The 18,397-nt window shown below is 38.1% G+C and overlaps 1 protein-coding gene across 1 annotated transcript; it reads left to right on the top strand.

Annotated features, from left to right (window-relative positions):
- The first annotated feature begins 4,028 nt into the window (after window positions 1-4,028).
- Window positions 4,029-18,389, top strand: SDR42E1 (short chain dehydrogenase/reductase family 42E, member 1). Its single transcript, XM_007476122.3, has 3 exons — window positions 4,029-4,222; window positions 12,040-12,134; window positions 12,736-18,389. Exons 2-3 carry the CDS (start codon window positions 12,067-12,069, stop codon window positions 13,817-13,819), a joined length of 1,152 nt encoding a protein of 383 aa, XP_007476184.2. The 5' UTR covers window positions 4,029-4,222; window positions 12,040-12,066; the 3' UTR covers window positions 13,820-18,389.
- The last annotated feature ends 8 nt before the right edge of the window (window positions 18,390-18,397 follow it).

Below are 18,397 nucleotides of genomic sequence, written 5' to 3'. Positions count from 1 at the left end.
AATTAATATAGAGGGAAGGAATTTAAAGAGGAGGGAAGAGGATATAGGATTTCTCTTGCCTGGCCTGTGCCAGGAGGAGTTTAAAATTCCTGCCTCTAGGTCTCTGAAGAAGATTAGAGATTTCTAAGAGGATAAAGTTGGAAAAGTAAGGGAGGGAAACTCATCCAGAAACTCACCACCAAACTGGACAATAGCTTATAGCCACACTAAGATGCCAAAAGGCCCAGCACACTTCTATCAGCCAACTCTCTGCCACAAAAGGTACTGGAGAGAAGAAATGAGCCGATATATATGCCTTTCACTCTTGTGTCTCCTCCTCTAAATGCCCATTCTTTTTTAGTTCTCATCTGCTTTGATTAGATTATATCTTTAGAGTTACTTATTAATGTAGCTAAGTTGGGACACAAATGCATTGCTGGTAGAGTTGTGAATTAATCCATCCATTTGAGAAGTCAATTTGGAATTATTCCCAAAGGGTTTTAAAAGAATGTATGCCTTTTGATCCAGCAATTCCACTACTGGGTCTATATCCCAAAGAGATTAAAAAAGAAGGTGAATGATTTGTTTGTACAAAAATATTTATAGCTGTGCTTTTTGTGACAGCAAAAAATTGGAAGCTAAGGAGATAACCCTCAATTGGGGAATGACTGAACAAATTGGGATATTTGATGGTGATGGAATACTATTGGGCTATAAGGAATGATAAGCCAGATTCTTGAGGTATATCCAGCGGCCTTTCTGAGGACCTGGGTCTCTCTACCCAGATGTGACATCACAGTTGGATAAATGAAGTGAGACACACCATGCATCCAGCCCACGTACACAGGCATCACACATCGTGCTCTGCCATGGTATCATGGTATGTTTATTATATAGGTTTTTGGTACACACACATAATCAATTCTCTACATATGTGACATTCTACAGTTTGACTAGATATTATCAAATCACCTAAACAACAATCTTGTGATATTACTACAATAAAGTATTCTGTGATCATTTACTAGGTTTCTACAATACTCTGTGATAGATATGATTAATGTGAATAAAGCCATTTGTAGGTTAGTACCTCTTGATCTGCTGAGAGGATCATTATGCTTTTGGTCAGCTTTCATTATCCATCATAATTGCTTGGGAGATGAACAACAAAACGTATTCATATCTTAATGTGAGGACTTAAGGCAGATCAGTTTTGGGGTTTTCCTCAATTTACAAGTTCTGTTTTTCTTGTGTTACTTTGAAGTGCCTAGAAAAGCTGTTTGGTTTGTATTTCAATGAATTCATTCAAGTGTGGTAACTGTAGGACAAGATTCATTATGTAGTAGGGCCTTGGAGCATATCTTATGCTAGAGAAAGGAGGGGTCATGGGCAGTAGTCTTTGGGTTTTTATTCTGTAATTGCAATCTTTTGGGGGTAATAACCTAGAGAGCTTAAAGTAGGTTATATATTTATTGATCCTATAAGTATTTACTCTCATGTTATTTCTCCTGTATTGGGAAGAGAATAATAATCCTAACAAGTCCACTAGTGGGGAAAATTTGGGGAAAAAAGTCACAAAGGGGGATCAGCAGGGGGCCCTCATTCAGGGGTCTGCTTTGTTGACCTTGCTTCCTCTGACTGTGTCCTTGTCAATTGGTCGGGATATGATGGCCTCAGGCACCAGATGATTTCTTTAAGAACTGGAAAGATCTACATGAACTGATATGAAGTGAAATAAGCAGAACCAGAAGAACATTGTACACAGTAACTGAAATACTGTGGGACAATCAAATGTAAAAGACTTTGCTACTAACAGCAATATAATGATCCAGGACAATTCTGAGGAATTTATGAAAAGAATGCTATCCACATCTAGAAAAAGAACTGTTGGAGTAGAAATGCAGAAGAAAACATATGATTAATCATTTGTTTATTTAGGTATGTGATTTGAGGTTTTGGTTTTAAAAGATTGCTCTATTATAAAAGTGAACAATATGAAAATGAGTTTTGAGTGATAGTAAAACCCAGTGAAATTGCTTGTCAATCACGGGAGGAGGGATGGAAGAGAGGAGGGAGACAACATGAATCATATAACCTTGGAAAACTTATGTGTAAATTTGTTACTGGAATAAAATAAAGGAAAAAATTTAATGCACTTCAGAAGTACAGAGTGGAGGAGCCTTGAGAAAAAAAGAGATGTGTGTTTTAACATACTGAAAATTCAATGAGTCAAGTGTTACATAGTCACACACACACACACAAGGTATAGTAGAACCTAGATAATAGTTCAACTATACCTTGATCCACTCAGTCCACAGAATATAGTTCTGGGCAACATATTTTAAGATAATCATAGAGAAGAAGAAACATCTTAATGAGAAAGGGACTGGGTTGGTTGTAGGTCTAGAGACAATGCCATCTGAAGATTAGTTGAAGCAATTGGTTATGGAGAAGAGATTTAAGGAATCTATTATAGCAATCTAAGTATTTGGAGGACTATCAAGGAAGAATAGCAGTTGTACTTTGCTCCAAAGAGTGAGATTAGGAACAAGGCATAAAAGTTGTATTAACACAGATTTAGACAATGTAAGGAAAAATTTCCTAACTAGAGCTATCCAAAAGTACAGGGGGAAGGGGGGGACTGCATTTGGAAGTGGTGAGTGCCTCTCACTGGAGGTGTTCAAATAGAAGCAAATTGACCATTTGTGTCATAGAGAAGATTCTTAATCAGGTATAAGATGGACTAGACTGTCTTGGAAATCCCATCCCACGCAGATTTAGTAATTTTGCTTAAATTCAATCCCTACTTCTGATGTTTACTATTCGGTTGACTTTGGACAAAATTCTTTATCTTCCCTGGGGTTCCGCTTTCTGATCTTTAGTCAAGTAAACGAGCATTTATTAAGTACCTACTATGTATCAGGCATTTTGTTAAGGGTACTTAACAATAGTTATAAAAAAGGAAAAGGAAAAAGGAGGATGGCAAAAAGAAAAACATAACAAAAAACCCTCAAACTACAACAATCTAGTTCCTATTCTCAAAGACCGCACAATCTAATGGAGGAGAGAACATGGAAATGAACTATGGGCAAACAAGATACTAGATTTGGGATAAACTGGAAGTAATCAATGGAGGGGAAATAGAAGCATTAACGGGGAGTAGGAGACACTTCTTGTAAAAGGTGTTTTTTGTTGTTGTTTTTCTACTGGGATTTGAAGGCAGTGAGGGAATCAGAAAGAAGAATATGAGAAGAGAGTGTGTTCCTGAGCACAAGGGACAGACATCCAGTGCAAATGCTCAGAGTTGGGAGTTGGAGTGGCATACAAGAAACAGCGAATTCTGAGCCCACTGTAACGAGTAAGGTGTAAGAAGGTTGAAAAGTTGAAAAGGGACCACTTTATGAAGCGCTTTAAATGTCAAACGATTTTATATTTTATTCTGGAAATAACAAGGAGTAACTGTAGCTTAAGGGAGGTGACGTGGTGAGAGCTGTGTTTCAGGAAAATAAATCTGAAATCGATAAAAATCAAGGAGTTGGACTCACTGGCCTCGAAGATCCTTTTCAGCTGTGTCTATGATTCTATAACCTCTAAGATCTCTTCTCTTTCTAAATCCTCTAATCCTATGATATTCAAAGATCTTACCCTTGCCGAAGCACAGAGCTTTGGGAAAGCGACAATTTGCACACAAAAAAAAAGTTTTTCCCCCAGAGCTTTGCCATAAGGAAGCATAGATTCCTCAGGAATGCTGCCCAGATCACACTAGACCCCGCCCCTATGGGCCACAGCTCCCCCAGGCCCTGCCTCCGCTCCACCGACTCTTTGCCCCCAACCCCGCCCAGGGCTCTTCCCTACCCGAAAATGAACCAAAGAGATGAAGACTTCCGGATTTCCTAAGAGGACCCAGCGAATACGACTTGTGTCCCTGCCCCTTTCTCTTCTTTTTCCAGGCCCGCCCCTTGCCTTTACCCGAGGTGTCCTGATTCCCTTTATCTCGAGTTCCATTGGCTGTGAACCGCAGGTGGGCGGGGCGTAAGTCTCTCAGGGCACGCCCCTCTCCCTCCCTTCCTCCTCAGACCGCCTCCCAGGTGGTGTGAGAGTGGGGTGTATAAATGTGGACAATCCAGGTACCTAGCTGGGTGCTCTGTCAGTCTCTGTGCCTCACGGGGCCTGACCGTGAGACTAAGTGGCTCAGGTTGTTCGCAAGGAAGTCTCATTACTTGGTCACGCCAGACAGGTATAGGTAAGTTAAACCCTAGTTCGTGGTCCAGTCTGTAGGTCCTTCAATCGGTCATGGTCAGCTAGTAGGTCGGCGGAGGGGGGTTGGCCGGGGAGGGGGTAGGTGTCAATCAACCAATCTATCAGAGGGGTTGGTCAGCCTGGAGTCATTTTTCCTATCGGTCAGCAGGCAGTGGGGTGGTTCAGGTCAATTGACTTCTAGTCAGTAAATCACTCAGTGAGTCAATCAGTTTCCTTCTAGTAATTTGGTTAGCTGTACTGTATAGTAAGTTGGTCCTGGTCAGTCAGAGGTCAGTGGATTGGTCTGTGTGGTCAGTTAGCTGGTTAGTCAGAGGCCAGTCAGCATGCATTCCTGTTTCAGTTAGGAAATAGTTCCTAATGGGTCGATCTATCCCTTTATCATCCTATCAATTGGATGGTATATTGATCAGTTAGATACTATTTATTTATTTGTTGGTTTGTTTATTAAAACCCTTACATTCCTTCTTAGAGCTGATAGTATCAATTCCAAGGCAGAAGAGCACTAAGGGCTAGGCAATGGGCATTAAGTGACTTGCCCAAGTTCATACCACTAGCTAGCCATTGTCAGCCAGTAAGGTCAATCAGCTAATTGACTGGTCAGCTATTCATTCTTCCTTCAGTTAGAAAGACACTCATAGTGAGTTAGGCAGTCGCCCGCCCCCCTCCCCCCCCCCCAATCCACTCAGGTGAGTTAGTCAGTCAAATGTTTTGTAGTCAGCCAGTTGGCATCATTTATCTTACATCCCTGGTCAGTTCATCAAAAGGACGAGTCAGTGATTTGATTAGTGAGCAGTCTTTTCTTCAATAAGGAAGACACTCTTATTGGATCAGTTACTCTCCCCCATTCCCAATCCAACAGTAAGCAATCAGTTAATGAATTGGTCTGTCAAACTCTTGTGAGTCAGTCAGTTATACTAAGTCGGAAGGAAGGAAGGAAGGAAGGAAGGAAGGAAGGAAGGAAGGAAGGAAGGAAGGAAGGAAGGAAGGAAGGAAGGAAGGAAGGAAGGAAGGAAGGAAGGAAGGAAGGAAGGAAGGAAGGAAGGAAGGGAGGAAGGGAGGAAGGGAGGGAGGGAGGGAGGGAGGGAGGGAGGGAGGGAAAGAAAGCTATTTCTACATGAAAAGACCATGGACTTAGATTTGAGAGACTTAAATAACAGTATCAGCTCAGCCCATCATTCTTTGTAACTCTGAACAAGCCACTTCACATCTTATTGGCCAACCAGTGGTTCCATTATGCAGTCAGTACTGATCATTCAGCACTCAATGGATGGATCAGTTGGTCATCAATCAGTCAGTTCATTAGTCTTTCACCAGTCATTTGGTAGGTCAGTCAGCCTTTCGTACTTATAACAGCCTTCAGTTCTCAGTCACAGTCATTTACAGATGTTCATTTAATTACATCTCAGTCTGTTGGTTGGTCAATTTTTCAACTAACCAATTGGCTAGTCAGTTGGTCAATAAATCCAACATACTCCACCAGTAGGTATCTCCTAAACTCCTGTGCTTACTGGAATGAGAATTCTCCCTTATATTTACTGTTCTTGTTACTATGTCTATATAAAGATCTGGGCATGGGCACCAACAATTATCTATCAACCCAGGCTTAAACAGACATATGTTTTTAAATGTGTGTAGGGGTGTGTGATATGATTGATAAGAGGATTGACTGGCACACTAGGAATGATTTCTTGACTAAAGGAGGAATAACTACTGACTGGCCTCTGATTGAGCTAATTGACCCCATTGAAGCAAATGACCAAAACAAATTTCCACATTAGCCATGACCAAAAGGAAAAATGTAGGTGTGTGTATATAGATGTGTATCATTCTGCACTGAATCTTTTTACCGCTCTATCATGTTTCATCATTAGTTCTCTAAAATTATGGTCATCACACTGATCAGAGTTCTTACTAAAGTTGTTTATCTTGGTCATATTGTTGTCAGTGTATAAATCCTTCTACTGGTTCTGTTCTCATCACTGCATCAATTCATACATGTCTTCCCAGTTTCTTTGAAACTATCCCCTTCATCATTTCTTCCAGCAAAATATTCCCTGACCTCTATAGAACACAACTTGTTCTATTCCCATATTGATGGGCATCTACTTGGATAATTTTTAAAAAATGTTTCTCTTAGAGTGTGTTTATTTTCTCTCCTTTGGTCAGTTCAGATGAGAATAAGATTCAAGTATCAGCAGTTCCCCCTCTTCTTCTTTTGTATAGATTTATACTCACTCATCCCGATTTTCCCTAACCTTTCTTTTCCTTCCTATCTAATGTATTCCTCCCTTCTCCTTCTATTCTTCTAAGATCTTTAATATACAATAGAACCACTTCCAACTCTTTTGTCTAATTACTCTTTCTATGACCCTTGATGGTAATTGAGTTCAAAGAAGATACCCATATTATCTCCTCTTATGAGAATATATCCTTGTTTAGTTCCTTTTTCTAAAATCCTTACCTTCCATCTTAGAATCACTACTTGTTTATTTATTCCCAGGCAGAAGAATAGTAAGGACTAGCTAATGAGTTGCCCAGGGTCACACAGTTAGGAAGTATCTGAGACTAGATTTGAACACATGACCTCCCATTTCTAGGCCTGACTTTCTATCCACTGAGCTACCCACCTGTCCCCTCTTTAGTCCTTTATGATTATTTATTCATGTTTATCTTTTTAAGTGTCTTTTCACTGTTGTATTTAAACTTGACTTCTGGAATTTTGTATTCCAAATCCTCTACCCTTTTATTGCAGTAACTGCTAAACCATGTGTGATTCACTTCTTATTTGAACCCTTTTTTTTTTTCTGGATGCTTGAAGTAATTTTTCTTTGACCTAAAGTTTTGACTAAAGTTTCTTTCAGAAGATAGCAGGTAGATTGTTTCCAGTTCGACTTTGCCTTCTGTTTTTAAGAGATCTTGACAGTTTTCTTTATGGATTTCTTGAAATATGTTATCAAGGCCCTTTTGTGGTTATGACTTTTAGGTAGTCCAATGATTCTTAAAATTTTCATCCTCAATCAAGACTCCAGGTCTTTAAGCTACAAAATATTTTGAATTTCCTTTTTTTAAGTCTTTTAACTCCTTTGATATTTCTTATCTATTGACTTCAATGTAATCCATTCTAATTTTCAGATACTTTATTGCTTGGTCAAGTTGGGGGTTTTTTGCCTTGTGGGCAAAGCTGTTAATTTCCTTTCCAATTCTTTCTTTTATAGCTCTTATTTCTTTTTCATTTTTTCTCAAGCATTCTCATTTTATTTATAAAATTATTTTTCTATTTTCTAAAAAAATCTTGTTTCATCTCTTATAAGAATTCTAGTTTAATTTGTTCCCAAGCTATTTTTCTTAATTTTTTTTCGGTAGGCATTTTGGATTCATTCTTTTCTGGGTTTGTATTTTGAGCATCCCTGTCACTATAATAGCTTTTAAGAACAGGATTCTTTTTTTGCTTGCTCATTATTCCAGACTACTTTCTGACTTCGGGTTTGTTGTAATGGCCCTTATTAGTGCTTTTCTTGGAAGTGTTGAATGTTGTAGGATTTTAGGAATAACTCAGACTAGGAATAATCAAATAATCAATGGTTTCAAGGCATTATGATCCAAGGCAAAGAAAATCTAATCCCCACCCCAGCTAATCTGAGCTCTCCTAGTGCCTTACCCTAGATTATAGGTCCTACTGCTGCTGGACTCAACCACTTTTAGCCAGCTGGTAGACTCTACTGGTTTAGAGTAAAAGAATGGTAAACTTCCCTTTGATCTGGGATTCCTGTCCTAGATATTTCTCTACAGGCTTCAAATCAGGCTAGAAATTGGGATTAAAACCCTGCTTTGCTCCTAGGCATCTGAGATACACTGTTGCTGCTTGCAAAATTTGTTCTTTTCTTGGTAAACAGCCTAGGGGGCTCATTACACCATTCCTGGGCACTAATCTCTGCCTCAGGCTACTCTAGATCTTTGCCCTAGAATTGGGGGTCAGGTGGCACCAGCCCCTGCATTCTGGTGCCCTGTATCTTGTATTTGTTCTTATCCTGGTACAATCTCTATGATAAAGTGCTTCTCAGGGTGTACTCCTGGTCAGACCCGTTCCTAGTGTCTCCAGACATTTCTGTACCTACCTGGATTCAGTCTGTCACATTTTCTAGATCTGTTGGGAGGTGTTGGGGGGTAGTGGGGCTTGATGTAATTCTTGCCATTCTGCCTTCTTGGCTCTTTCTCCGGAAATATGTATTTTTACATTTTTATAAAACTCTTACCTTTTTTCTTTTTACTTAGTATTGGTTCCAAGTCAGAAGAGCAATAAAAGCTAAGCAATAGGGATTGGTTAAGTGACTTGCCCAGGGTCACACAGAAGTGTGTGAGGCCAGAATTGAAACCAGGCCCTCACATCTCTGGGCCTAGCTCTCAATCCACCAAGCCACCTAGCTGCCCCCGGGGTAGGGGGTGGGGGAGATATATATATATATATTTCCCCCCTCTAGGGAACAAGAAGATTTTACATTTTGTATTACAGTTGGTAAATTAGCTCTTTAATTATCAGCTTAATTTTATACTATCTTTTACCTAAATTATTGAAAATGAAGTGCTTGAGTCTAAAATCAGACTCAGAAAAACAAGCATTATCCCCCAAAAGAAGCAACTTAAAGTAGACCTATATGAATTGATGCAAAGTTAAGTGAGAAGAACCAGGAGATCATTGTGCACAGTAACAGCAAAGTTGTGATGATGATCAACTGTGAAGGACTTGACTACTCTGATAATACAATGATCCAAGATAATTCCAGAGGACTCATAATGAAACATTGCTATCCATCTCCAGAGTGAGAAATGATGAATGCTGAGTATAAACTGAAGTACAATTTTCTTGCTTTTTTTTTAGTTTTGTTTGCAATATGACTAATATCAAAATATGTTTTTCATAATTTCACATGTATAATCGATATCATAGTGTTTATCTTCCCAGTGGGTGGAGGAGGGATAGGAGAGGGAGACAGGACTCACTACTCAAAAAAAAATTTTTTGTATTAAAAATAAATAAATTATTTTTTAAGAGAAAAAAATCTACGTTCATTTGCTATAGGCAAATGCAACCTACTCTGCTGGTAGGTTGATTTTCTCTATTTACAACTCCCTTTCTCATCTGACTTTCCTGGTCTGTTAACACAAACTGTTGAGTCAGAGATCATTCTAGGTAAGCAGTGGGATTGGGTGGATAATGAAAAAAAGTTTGAAAGTGGCTGGAAAGTGCTCTAGCATTAATTTGAAGCTATACATTTTGGGCATTAGTACTTAACATTGATATGAATGACCTGAAGTTCTAATGATGATGGAGCAATTACAAAATATTAATCAGAAATCAGGTAAAGTTTCTACTTGGGTTATTTAAAAATGTTTCTCTTAGAAGCAGTGAGCGTGCCTTTCTAATGTCTTAGAACAATATGTCTTATTAGTATAACTTAAAAATAAATACAGTGAATTTTGCCACATGGCATTCTATCAATCTGAAACCTATTAACAGGACTTCTTGGCTTTGTCAGCAAATAAATGATATTTACAAGATGATCTCAAGGCCCTGCAAAATCCTAATGTGCCTTCTGAATCATCAAAGAAAGATAAAGTATGTTTTAGTGTTCTGCACGTTTTATTGTATCATAAGTCTTTGGAAGTTGGCAAATGATACATAATATCACTTGGTACTAGCTGGGTTTCTTAATCAGAGTACCTCATTCAAGGTCTATACTGAATAGGAGAGTTTACTACATCTATTGTTGAGGGTACTATGATCCATTCCAGTAAAACCCTCTGTGTTAGGTTGGTAGCTCAGTAGATAGAGAGCCAGACCTGTAGATAGGAGGACCTGGGTTCAAATCTGAATTCAAGACTCTTCCTAGCTTTGTGATACTAGGCAAGTCACAACTCCAGTTGCCTGGCCCTTATCACTTCTGCTTGGAATCAATCTTTAGTATTAATTCTAAGGCAGAAGGTAAAGGTTTAAAAACAAAAGTTTCTGCCATGCTCTCCTCACCCACCCCACATATCTAATTAGTTGCCAAAATCTTTTCTATCTTTATAATATCTCTTGAATACATCAAACCCTTCTCTCCTCTCATACAGCCATCCTCAAATTATCACCTCTCAACTAGACTACTTCAATACCTTCAATATAGTCTCCCTGCCTCAAGTTTCTCCCTTATTCTAATCTCTCCTCCACACAGCTACCAAAGTGGCCTCCAGAAGTACAAATCTGACTGTACCACTCACTTCCCCTTCATTCCCTTCCTGGACCAAACTCAGTAAACTCTTATTTCATTTTATGTTTGTTTGAGATGTCTGCAGGACATCCAGTTCAAATTCTCCAACAGGCAGTAATGTTAGAGTAGAGGTCAGGAGAAAGATTAGAACCAAATACAGAAATCTGAAAATCAATTGTATAGGGCTTATTTTAAAAAATTATTATAAAGTGGGAGAAGGTCCCAGATGGAACTTAGAGGAACACCAATTACTAGTTAGTAGGTGTGACCTAGAGGAAGATCTAGCAAAAGAAACTAAGAAACAGTCACTTAAGAGGAAAACCAGGAAAAAACAGTGTCACAAAAATGTAGAGAAAATATCCAAGAGAAGAAGGTAATTGACAGTGCCAGAAGTTGCAGAGGGGTCACAAAAGATGAAAATTGAGGACAGGCAATTCCATCTGGCAATGAGAGATCATTGACAACTTGGAAGAAAGTAGTTTCAGCTTAACAATAAGATCAGAAGCTAGGTTGCAGAGGTTTTAGAATATAGTGAGAGAAGAAGATGTGGAAGCACTGAGTGTAAATAGCTTTTTCAAGGAGTTTAGCTAACAGAGGGAGGAGAAATATAGGGCAATGATTAGTAAAGAGAATATCAAATGAAGGGGGCGGTGTTTGTTTTTAAGAGAATGAAGCTTAAAGAGAATAGGAATATTGCAGGAAATAATTTGCTAGAGAAAATAGGGTGGGATGGAATCAAGGGTGCATGTAGAGGTGTTTGCTTAGACAAGGAAAAGGGCTGCCTCTGAGTGAAATATAGGAGTGGTTTGAGTTGAAGAATATGAGAGAAGAGAGATCTTGAAGAATGTCTTTAGGTTTTTCAGTAATGTTTATGATATGGTCCTCAGCTGAGACGATATTAGGAACAAAAGGTCTGAGGTGGGGTGAAAAGATGTAAAGTAGCTTCTAGAAAGTTAAATAACAGGATTAGGAGGTGTAAAAGTGTTGCCTTGCTTTAACATGGGCCCAGTTAAGATTGTGTAACAGAAATTTATAATGGGTCCAGATACTTGATTTCATGGTTTCCTCTAGCTCTGTTCAGCAGTGAATAGGAACAAAAGTGGGAGTAAAAGCCCCAAAGGATTGCTGTTTGGAACTAGCTGGGTATAAGTCTGGTTTTTATTGGGATGCTAGGAAGGGCCCCTGTTTGAGAAGTTGAAGGCTTACCTTGTTAGTAAAGTTTCTCAAAATAGATTGTTTGCTAAATGCACATGCTCTTCTTTTATCTGCTGCTCTCTTTTTTTCATAATGTGGGGCTTAAACAACCCTCAAGTACATTAGACAAGATGTTGCTGATTCTTTTAAAGCAAACTGTAGGAGAGTTGTTTAACTAAAGTTGCTTCTGTCTCTGTGACCGAGATGTCGAGATAGGAAATGCTATGGATTTACTAGAAAAAATCTTTAGTAAACATTCAAAGAATTATCTTCATTTACTCCAAACATGGATAAGCCAGTTGTCCATGTGGAGCAATAATAATATGAGATCTTTCTTAAAGCACTATTTTTTTTTTAGGTTCACTCAAGGCTTGAATATACGGACATGGACCTCCAAAAGTCTCCTAAGGAAATAGTACTTATAACAGGAGGAGGTGGCTACTTGGGTTTCCGGTTAGTACCTATGAAAAAAAAAATCGTGTATTTTTCCTAGGTTGTTGCTTTAATGGAAGATTAGAAAAAAGTGTACCTGGGAGCTATAATTCTTTTGTAATACTGACTATCTCTTAGGATATAATAGTGTAAACCCATAAATGAGCTATAACTACCCCCTTGGACTCTGAAATCAATTAATACATGTGTGGCCCACTTTTAGAAAGTCAGTACTTGAAAATCCAATTAACAATGAAAATATAATTAGGAGTGCTTGTTCACATTAAATAAAGATTTTTTTTAAACAGCTACCATATTAGATTTTAGTTTTTAAACTAAGAGAGAATGACTAGGGTTCCAAAGAAAAGAGAAAATGGGAATGAAACTGTTAAGAACCATTACTTGGGAGAAGTCACTTGGAAAGTAATGCCTCTCTAGTCACAAAATAAGTCAGTGATATAAATTTACAAATTTAGTATTACTTTTCAAGAACAAGTTCAATGTGCAAATTAGACAGACCTGTAATTCCAAGAAAATTTATTTCACATTTCATACATGAATCATTTGTTAGTTTAAAGACAACATAGTAGTTAATACTTGTGGTTTTTTCTTCTCATTTCAGTTTAGGTTCTGCACTGTGTAAGAAGGGCATCGATGTGATTCTATTTGATGTCAACATTCCTATTCAAGATCTTCCCAAGGGGATGAAGCTGATATGCGGAGATATTTGCTGTTTGACTGATTTAGAGAAAGCTTTGCAAGATGTTACTTGTGTTTTCCATATTGCTTCCTTTGGCATGTCTGGAAAGGAACAATTGAATCATAAGCTTATTGAATCTGTCAATGTAAAAGGCACAGAAAATGTACTCGAGGCTTGCAGAAGGAAAGGGGTGCCAAGATTGGTTTATACTAGTACTTACAATGTTGTATTTGGAGGCCAAGTTATAATCAATGGGGATGAATCTCTGCCCTACCTACCTCTTCACCTTCATCCTGATCATTACTCCCGCACCAAATCTGTTGCAGAGAAAAAAGTGTTGGAAGCAAATGGAACAGCCTTGGAAAGAGGAGCTGGTGTCTTGAGAACCTGTGCTTTGAGATCAGCTGGCATCTATGGGCCTGGAGAAAAAAGGCATCTTCCTAGGATAGTGAGATATATTGAAAAGGGCTATTTCAAATTTGTTTATGGGGATCCCAAAAGCTTGGTAGATTTTGTCCATGTAGATAACTTGGTACAAGCCCACATCTTGGCCTCCGAGGCATTGAAAGCTGACAAGAAATACATTGCTTCTGGGCAGCCTTATTTTATCTCTGATGAAAGACCAGTGAATAGTTTTGAATTCTTCCGGCCTTTAGTGGAGGGCTTGGGCTATCCATTCCCCACCAAACGCCTACCATTAAGCCTCATCTATTTTATTGCTTTCATGACAGAGATAGTTTACTTCCTCTTTGGCAGATTTTATAATTTTCAGCCTTTTCTCACCCGAGCAGAAGTTTATAAAACTGGAATCACACATTATTTCAGTATGGAGAAGGCTAGAAAGGAACTAGGCTATGAAGCCCAGCCATTTGACTTCAACGAAGTGATAGATTGGCTTAAAGCTGAGGGTCATGGTAGAAAGTTCCAAGACTATTCTTTGAAGTATCTTATTTGGAATAGCATATTGATTTTTCTCCTAGCTACTGCAGTTCTCACATGGTTTTAAATGACTGTGGTAATGTCAGTTTGACAGATTTATTTTGAAAATTACTTTGTGGTTAACAAGAAATTTTCAGAGATAGTACAATACGGTTATTCCATGAGCGGACTCTAGAACGTGCACACTCTTTCAGTCAAGCGACCATGACTCTCCATGACTCTCCAAGAATATTCAAAAATAACGTTTTGTAGATTAGATTCTATTTAGTCTTCAATTATTCCTCTTAACTTAGAATGATCTCTGATGGAAGAAAGGGATAAAAGAAGAGTTTGAAATCTTGTTTTGTTTCACATACTTCTCTGGAATTAATGGCTATGGGGAAATATAGTCATTTCAGAATTTGTGTGTGGAAGCAGCTTTTTATTGAACTTCTCCCCAAACAAGACTGTATTTTCCTCTCATGACATACTGCAGAATCAGATAACAAACTATTTTAAGTGAACTAAAAATGTGAACTGGCATTGTATTAGGTCTATAGTGACTAAAATCTCACAGAAGTACTTAAAAATTATATTAATTGCTTTTTTGGGGGGTCAGACTTCAGACTGTACATACTTCTAAAGAGTGGGCACTGGTAGAATCACAGATTTGAAAGGAACCTTAGCTATTATCTCGTCCAACACACTCTACCCAATTCAGGAACATCCTCTAAATTATCCCTAACAACATATTGTTTAAACTGCTCCTTCAATGAGGAATTCCCTGGTTCCATATTCTAATGGTTCTAAGTGTTTAAAATTTTCTCTCTCCACCAAAGCTTCTCTATAATTTTCATCTATTGGTCTTCTGAGATCTTAAGGTCATGTTGTTTGTTATCTAATAGCTTCTTTTAAAACTCTTGCCTTCTGTCTAAAAATCAATATGAAGTATCAGTTCCAAAGCAGAAGAGTGTTAAGTGTTAGGCAGTTGGGATTAAGTGACTTGCCCAGGATCACATAGCTAAGAAGTGTATGAGGCTAGATTTGAACCCAGGACTTCCTGTCTCTATCCAATGAGCCACCTAGATACTTGTGATATATCCTCAAAGTCAAAATTTTCTGAGTTTCTGAAACTATTTCCCCCCTATCAGACTGTAAACTTAAGATTAGAAATTTTTGTGTCTTACTTTTCTATATCTCCCTATCAGTGCCTTATACTTAGAAGATGATAATTTTTTGTTAAGGGAAATTGAGAGTCTGTAGGACATTTTTAAAAATCTATTTAATGGTCATCAGCCTTTGTCTTCTGAGGTGGTTAGATTTGATTTTTAGAAAGTCAGGAATCATTCCAAGCTAAAATTTGTACAAAATATAGAGGATCAAAGTGTGCATTTCTTTTTAAAATCAAAGCTGTATAACTTTAATGACTTATATGTCTGTAAATTGATTCTAGAGACAACCACTAAAAGAGGAATATAAACATGTTTTAAGCACTGGAATCATTGTGGAATATATACCTACCATTCAGATAACTTTGAGAACAACCCTTATGCAAAAACAAAAATACACTTTTAGTCTGTTAATTAAAAAGAAGCCTCATTTACTTTATAATCTTGTCTCCTGTAGGTTTTTAGTTTTTAGTGTTCAAGGGTTTATTTCCTTTTACTGATACAAAATGAAGTGAGAAGAACCAGGAGAACACTGTATACAGTAACAGAAATATTGGGAAGGACTTAATTATTATCAGTACTACTAGGATGCAAGACAACCCCAAGGAACTCACAATGAAAAATGCTATCCACAGTCATGGAAGGAACTGTTGGAATCTGAATACAGATCAAAGTATACCAATTTTCACTTTATTTCCCTCATGTGTTTTTCTTGTAATGTGCAATATATGCCTTCTTTCATGACATGAGGAAAACAGAAATATGTATTGCATGACAGCACTGGTATCTACATCAAATTATTTACTACCTCAGGGAAAGGAGAGGGAGAGAATTTGGATCGCAAAATGCCAGCAAACATCTCTACCTCCTCCACCCCTCCCCTGTGAAAAGGAAGTCATCAATATAGCTTATAATAATTTATATTAATTAGGTTGATTAATCTGTTGAGCTGTGACTATTAATCATTATAGTCTCAGTTGTGTAATGTGTTCTTATAATAGCCCATTGCAAGATAGTAATGTGACATTGGAAAAGACTTAGAGCAAGAGTTGTTTTGACATTGATTACCTAATACAGGTTTTACCTAATCACAAACCTAGACTTAGTTACAAATGAAAAGACTTACCTAATTTTCCTTTTTGTATTTCATCTATTAGCAATAAAGATCAGTCTCAGATTATACTCGGAATGTTTGCAGGCCCATTGACTCTGAATGTCTTACAGCAGATTGCTGTCAATTTACTTGACTTTAAATACTTGCTTTCTATTGTAATAGCGTCAATTTGCTCAAATTTGTTCCCAGACTTTTTTTTTAACACTGTTAAGCAATTTTGTATAGTTTATGGATGTACTCTGGGTAGCTCAGTGGATTGAGAGCCAGGCCTAGAGATGGGAGGTCCTAGGTTCAAATCTGGCCTCAGACACTTCCTAGCTGTGTGACCTTGGGCAAGTCACTTGACCCCCATTGCCTAGCCCTTATTACTCTTCTGCCTTGGAGCCAATATACAGTATTGACTCCAAGACGGAAGGTAAGGGTTTAAAAAAAAAAGGGAGGGGGGCAGCTGGGCAGCTGGGTAGCTCAGTGGATTGAGAACCAGGCATAGAGACGGGAGGTCCTAGGTTCAAATCCGGCCTCGGCCACTTCCTAGCTGTGTGACCCTGGGCAAGTCACTTGACCCCCATTGCCTAGCCCTTACCACTCTTCTGCCTTGGAGCCAATACTCAGTATTGACTCCAAGACGGAAGGTAAGGGTTTTAAAAAAAATATTTATTAGTCATGTTGTGAAAGAAAATGCAGACCAAAAAATAAACATAATAACCAGGGGGCAGCTGGGTAGTTCAGTGGATTGAGAACCAGGCCTAGAGACAGGAGGTCCTAGGTTCAAATCTGGCCTCAGCCACTTCCTAGCTGTGTGACCCTGGGCAAGTCACTTAAGCCTCATTGCCTAGCTCTCACCTAGCCTTACACAGTATTGGCTCCAAGACAGAAGGTAAGGGTTTAAAAAAAACCCCATAATAACCAAACTAGAAAAATAAAGTTTAAAACATATGCTTCCATCTGTATTCAGATTCCATCAGTTCTTTCTGTGAGGTGGATGGTATTTTTCAGTATAAATCTTTCAGAACTGCTTTGGATAATTGTAATAATGAGAAAGGCTTAAGTCATTCACAGTTGACAGTCATACAACATTGCTGTTATTGTGAACAATGTTCTGGTCTGCTCACTTCACTTTGCATCAGTTCATTTAATGCTTTCCAGGTTTTTTTGAGATCATCCTGCTCATCATTTCTTATAGCACAATAGTATTCCGTTACAATCATATATCACTCAACCATTCTCCAACTGATGGGTATCCCTTTAATAAGAAGAACTTATCTTGAAACTGAGAAACTTCAGTTCAAGTTCAAACTTCTTTTTTTCCTCTACCTTAGATTCCTTCTTAGTAAAATGAAGAAGTGGGGCTAGATAAGCAATTCTCAAAATGTGGTCTGAGGACCCTTAGGTGTTCTTGACACACTTTCAGGGGGTCATCAAGATCAGATATATTTCCATAATAATACTAAGATGTCTTAATTTCTAATATGGTTAATACTGATAGATAAAATCCACATAAACAGAAATTCTTAGGGGTTTAAGAGTGTAAAGGGATCCAGTGACCAAAAAAAATTAAGAAACTCAACTAGATAAATTCTAAAGTCTTATTGCTTTAATGTGGCTTACCTGAGATCACACTTTAAATAATAATAGATAACATTTCTATAACACAATTTTCAAAATGTTATATATAAATGATCTCATTTGATCAACAAATATTATAGCACTTAATAAGCCTTTGCTAGGACTGCTGGGTCTGTACCCCAAAGAGATAATAAGGAAAAAGACTTGTACAAAAATATTCATAGCTGCGCTCTTTGTGGTGGCCAAAAACTGGAAAACGAGGGGATGCCCATCAATTGGGGAATGGCTGAACAAATTGTGGTATATGTTGGTGATGGAATACTATTGTGCAAAAAGGAATAATAAAGTGGAGGAATTCCATGGAGAATGGAACAACCTCCAGGAAGTGATGCAGAGCGAGAAGAGCAGAACCAGGAGAACATTGTACACAGAGACTAATACACTGTGGTATAATCGAACGTAATGGACTTCTCCATTAGTGGCGGTGTAATGTCCCTGAACAATTTGCAGGGATCTAGGAGAAAAAAACACCATTCATAAGCAAAGGATAAACTATGGGAGTGGAAACACCGAGGAAAAGCAACTGCCTGAATACAGTGGTTGAGGGGACATGACAGAGGAGAGACTCTAAATGAACACTCTAATGCAAATATTATCAACAAAGCAATGGGTTCAAATCAAGAAAACATGTAATGCCCAGTGGATTTACGCGTCGGCTATGGGGGGTGGGGGGGGAGGAAAAAAAATGATCTATGTCTTTAATGAATAATGCTTGGAAATGATCAAATAAAATATAATTTAAAAAAAAATAAGCCTT

This window comes from Monodelphis domestica, chromosome 1, assembly GCF_027887165.1.
Source record: "Monodelphis domestica isolate mMonDom1 chromosome 1, mMonDom1.pri, whole genome shotgun sequence".
Classification (NCBI taxonomy): domain Eukaryota; kingdom Metazoa; phylum Chordata; class Mammalia; order Didelphimorphia; family Didelphidae; genus Monodelphis; species Monodelphis domestica.
Note: the sequence above shows the minus strand (reverse complement) of the source record. Positions and strands in the feature narration are given on the sequence as shown.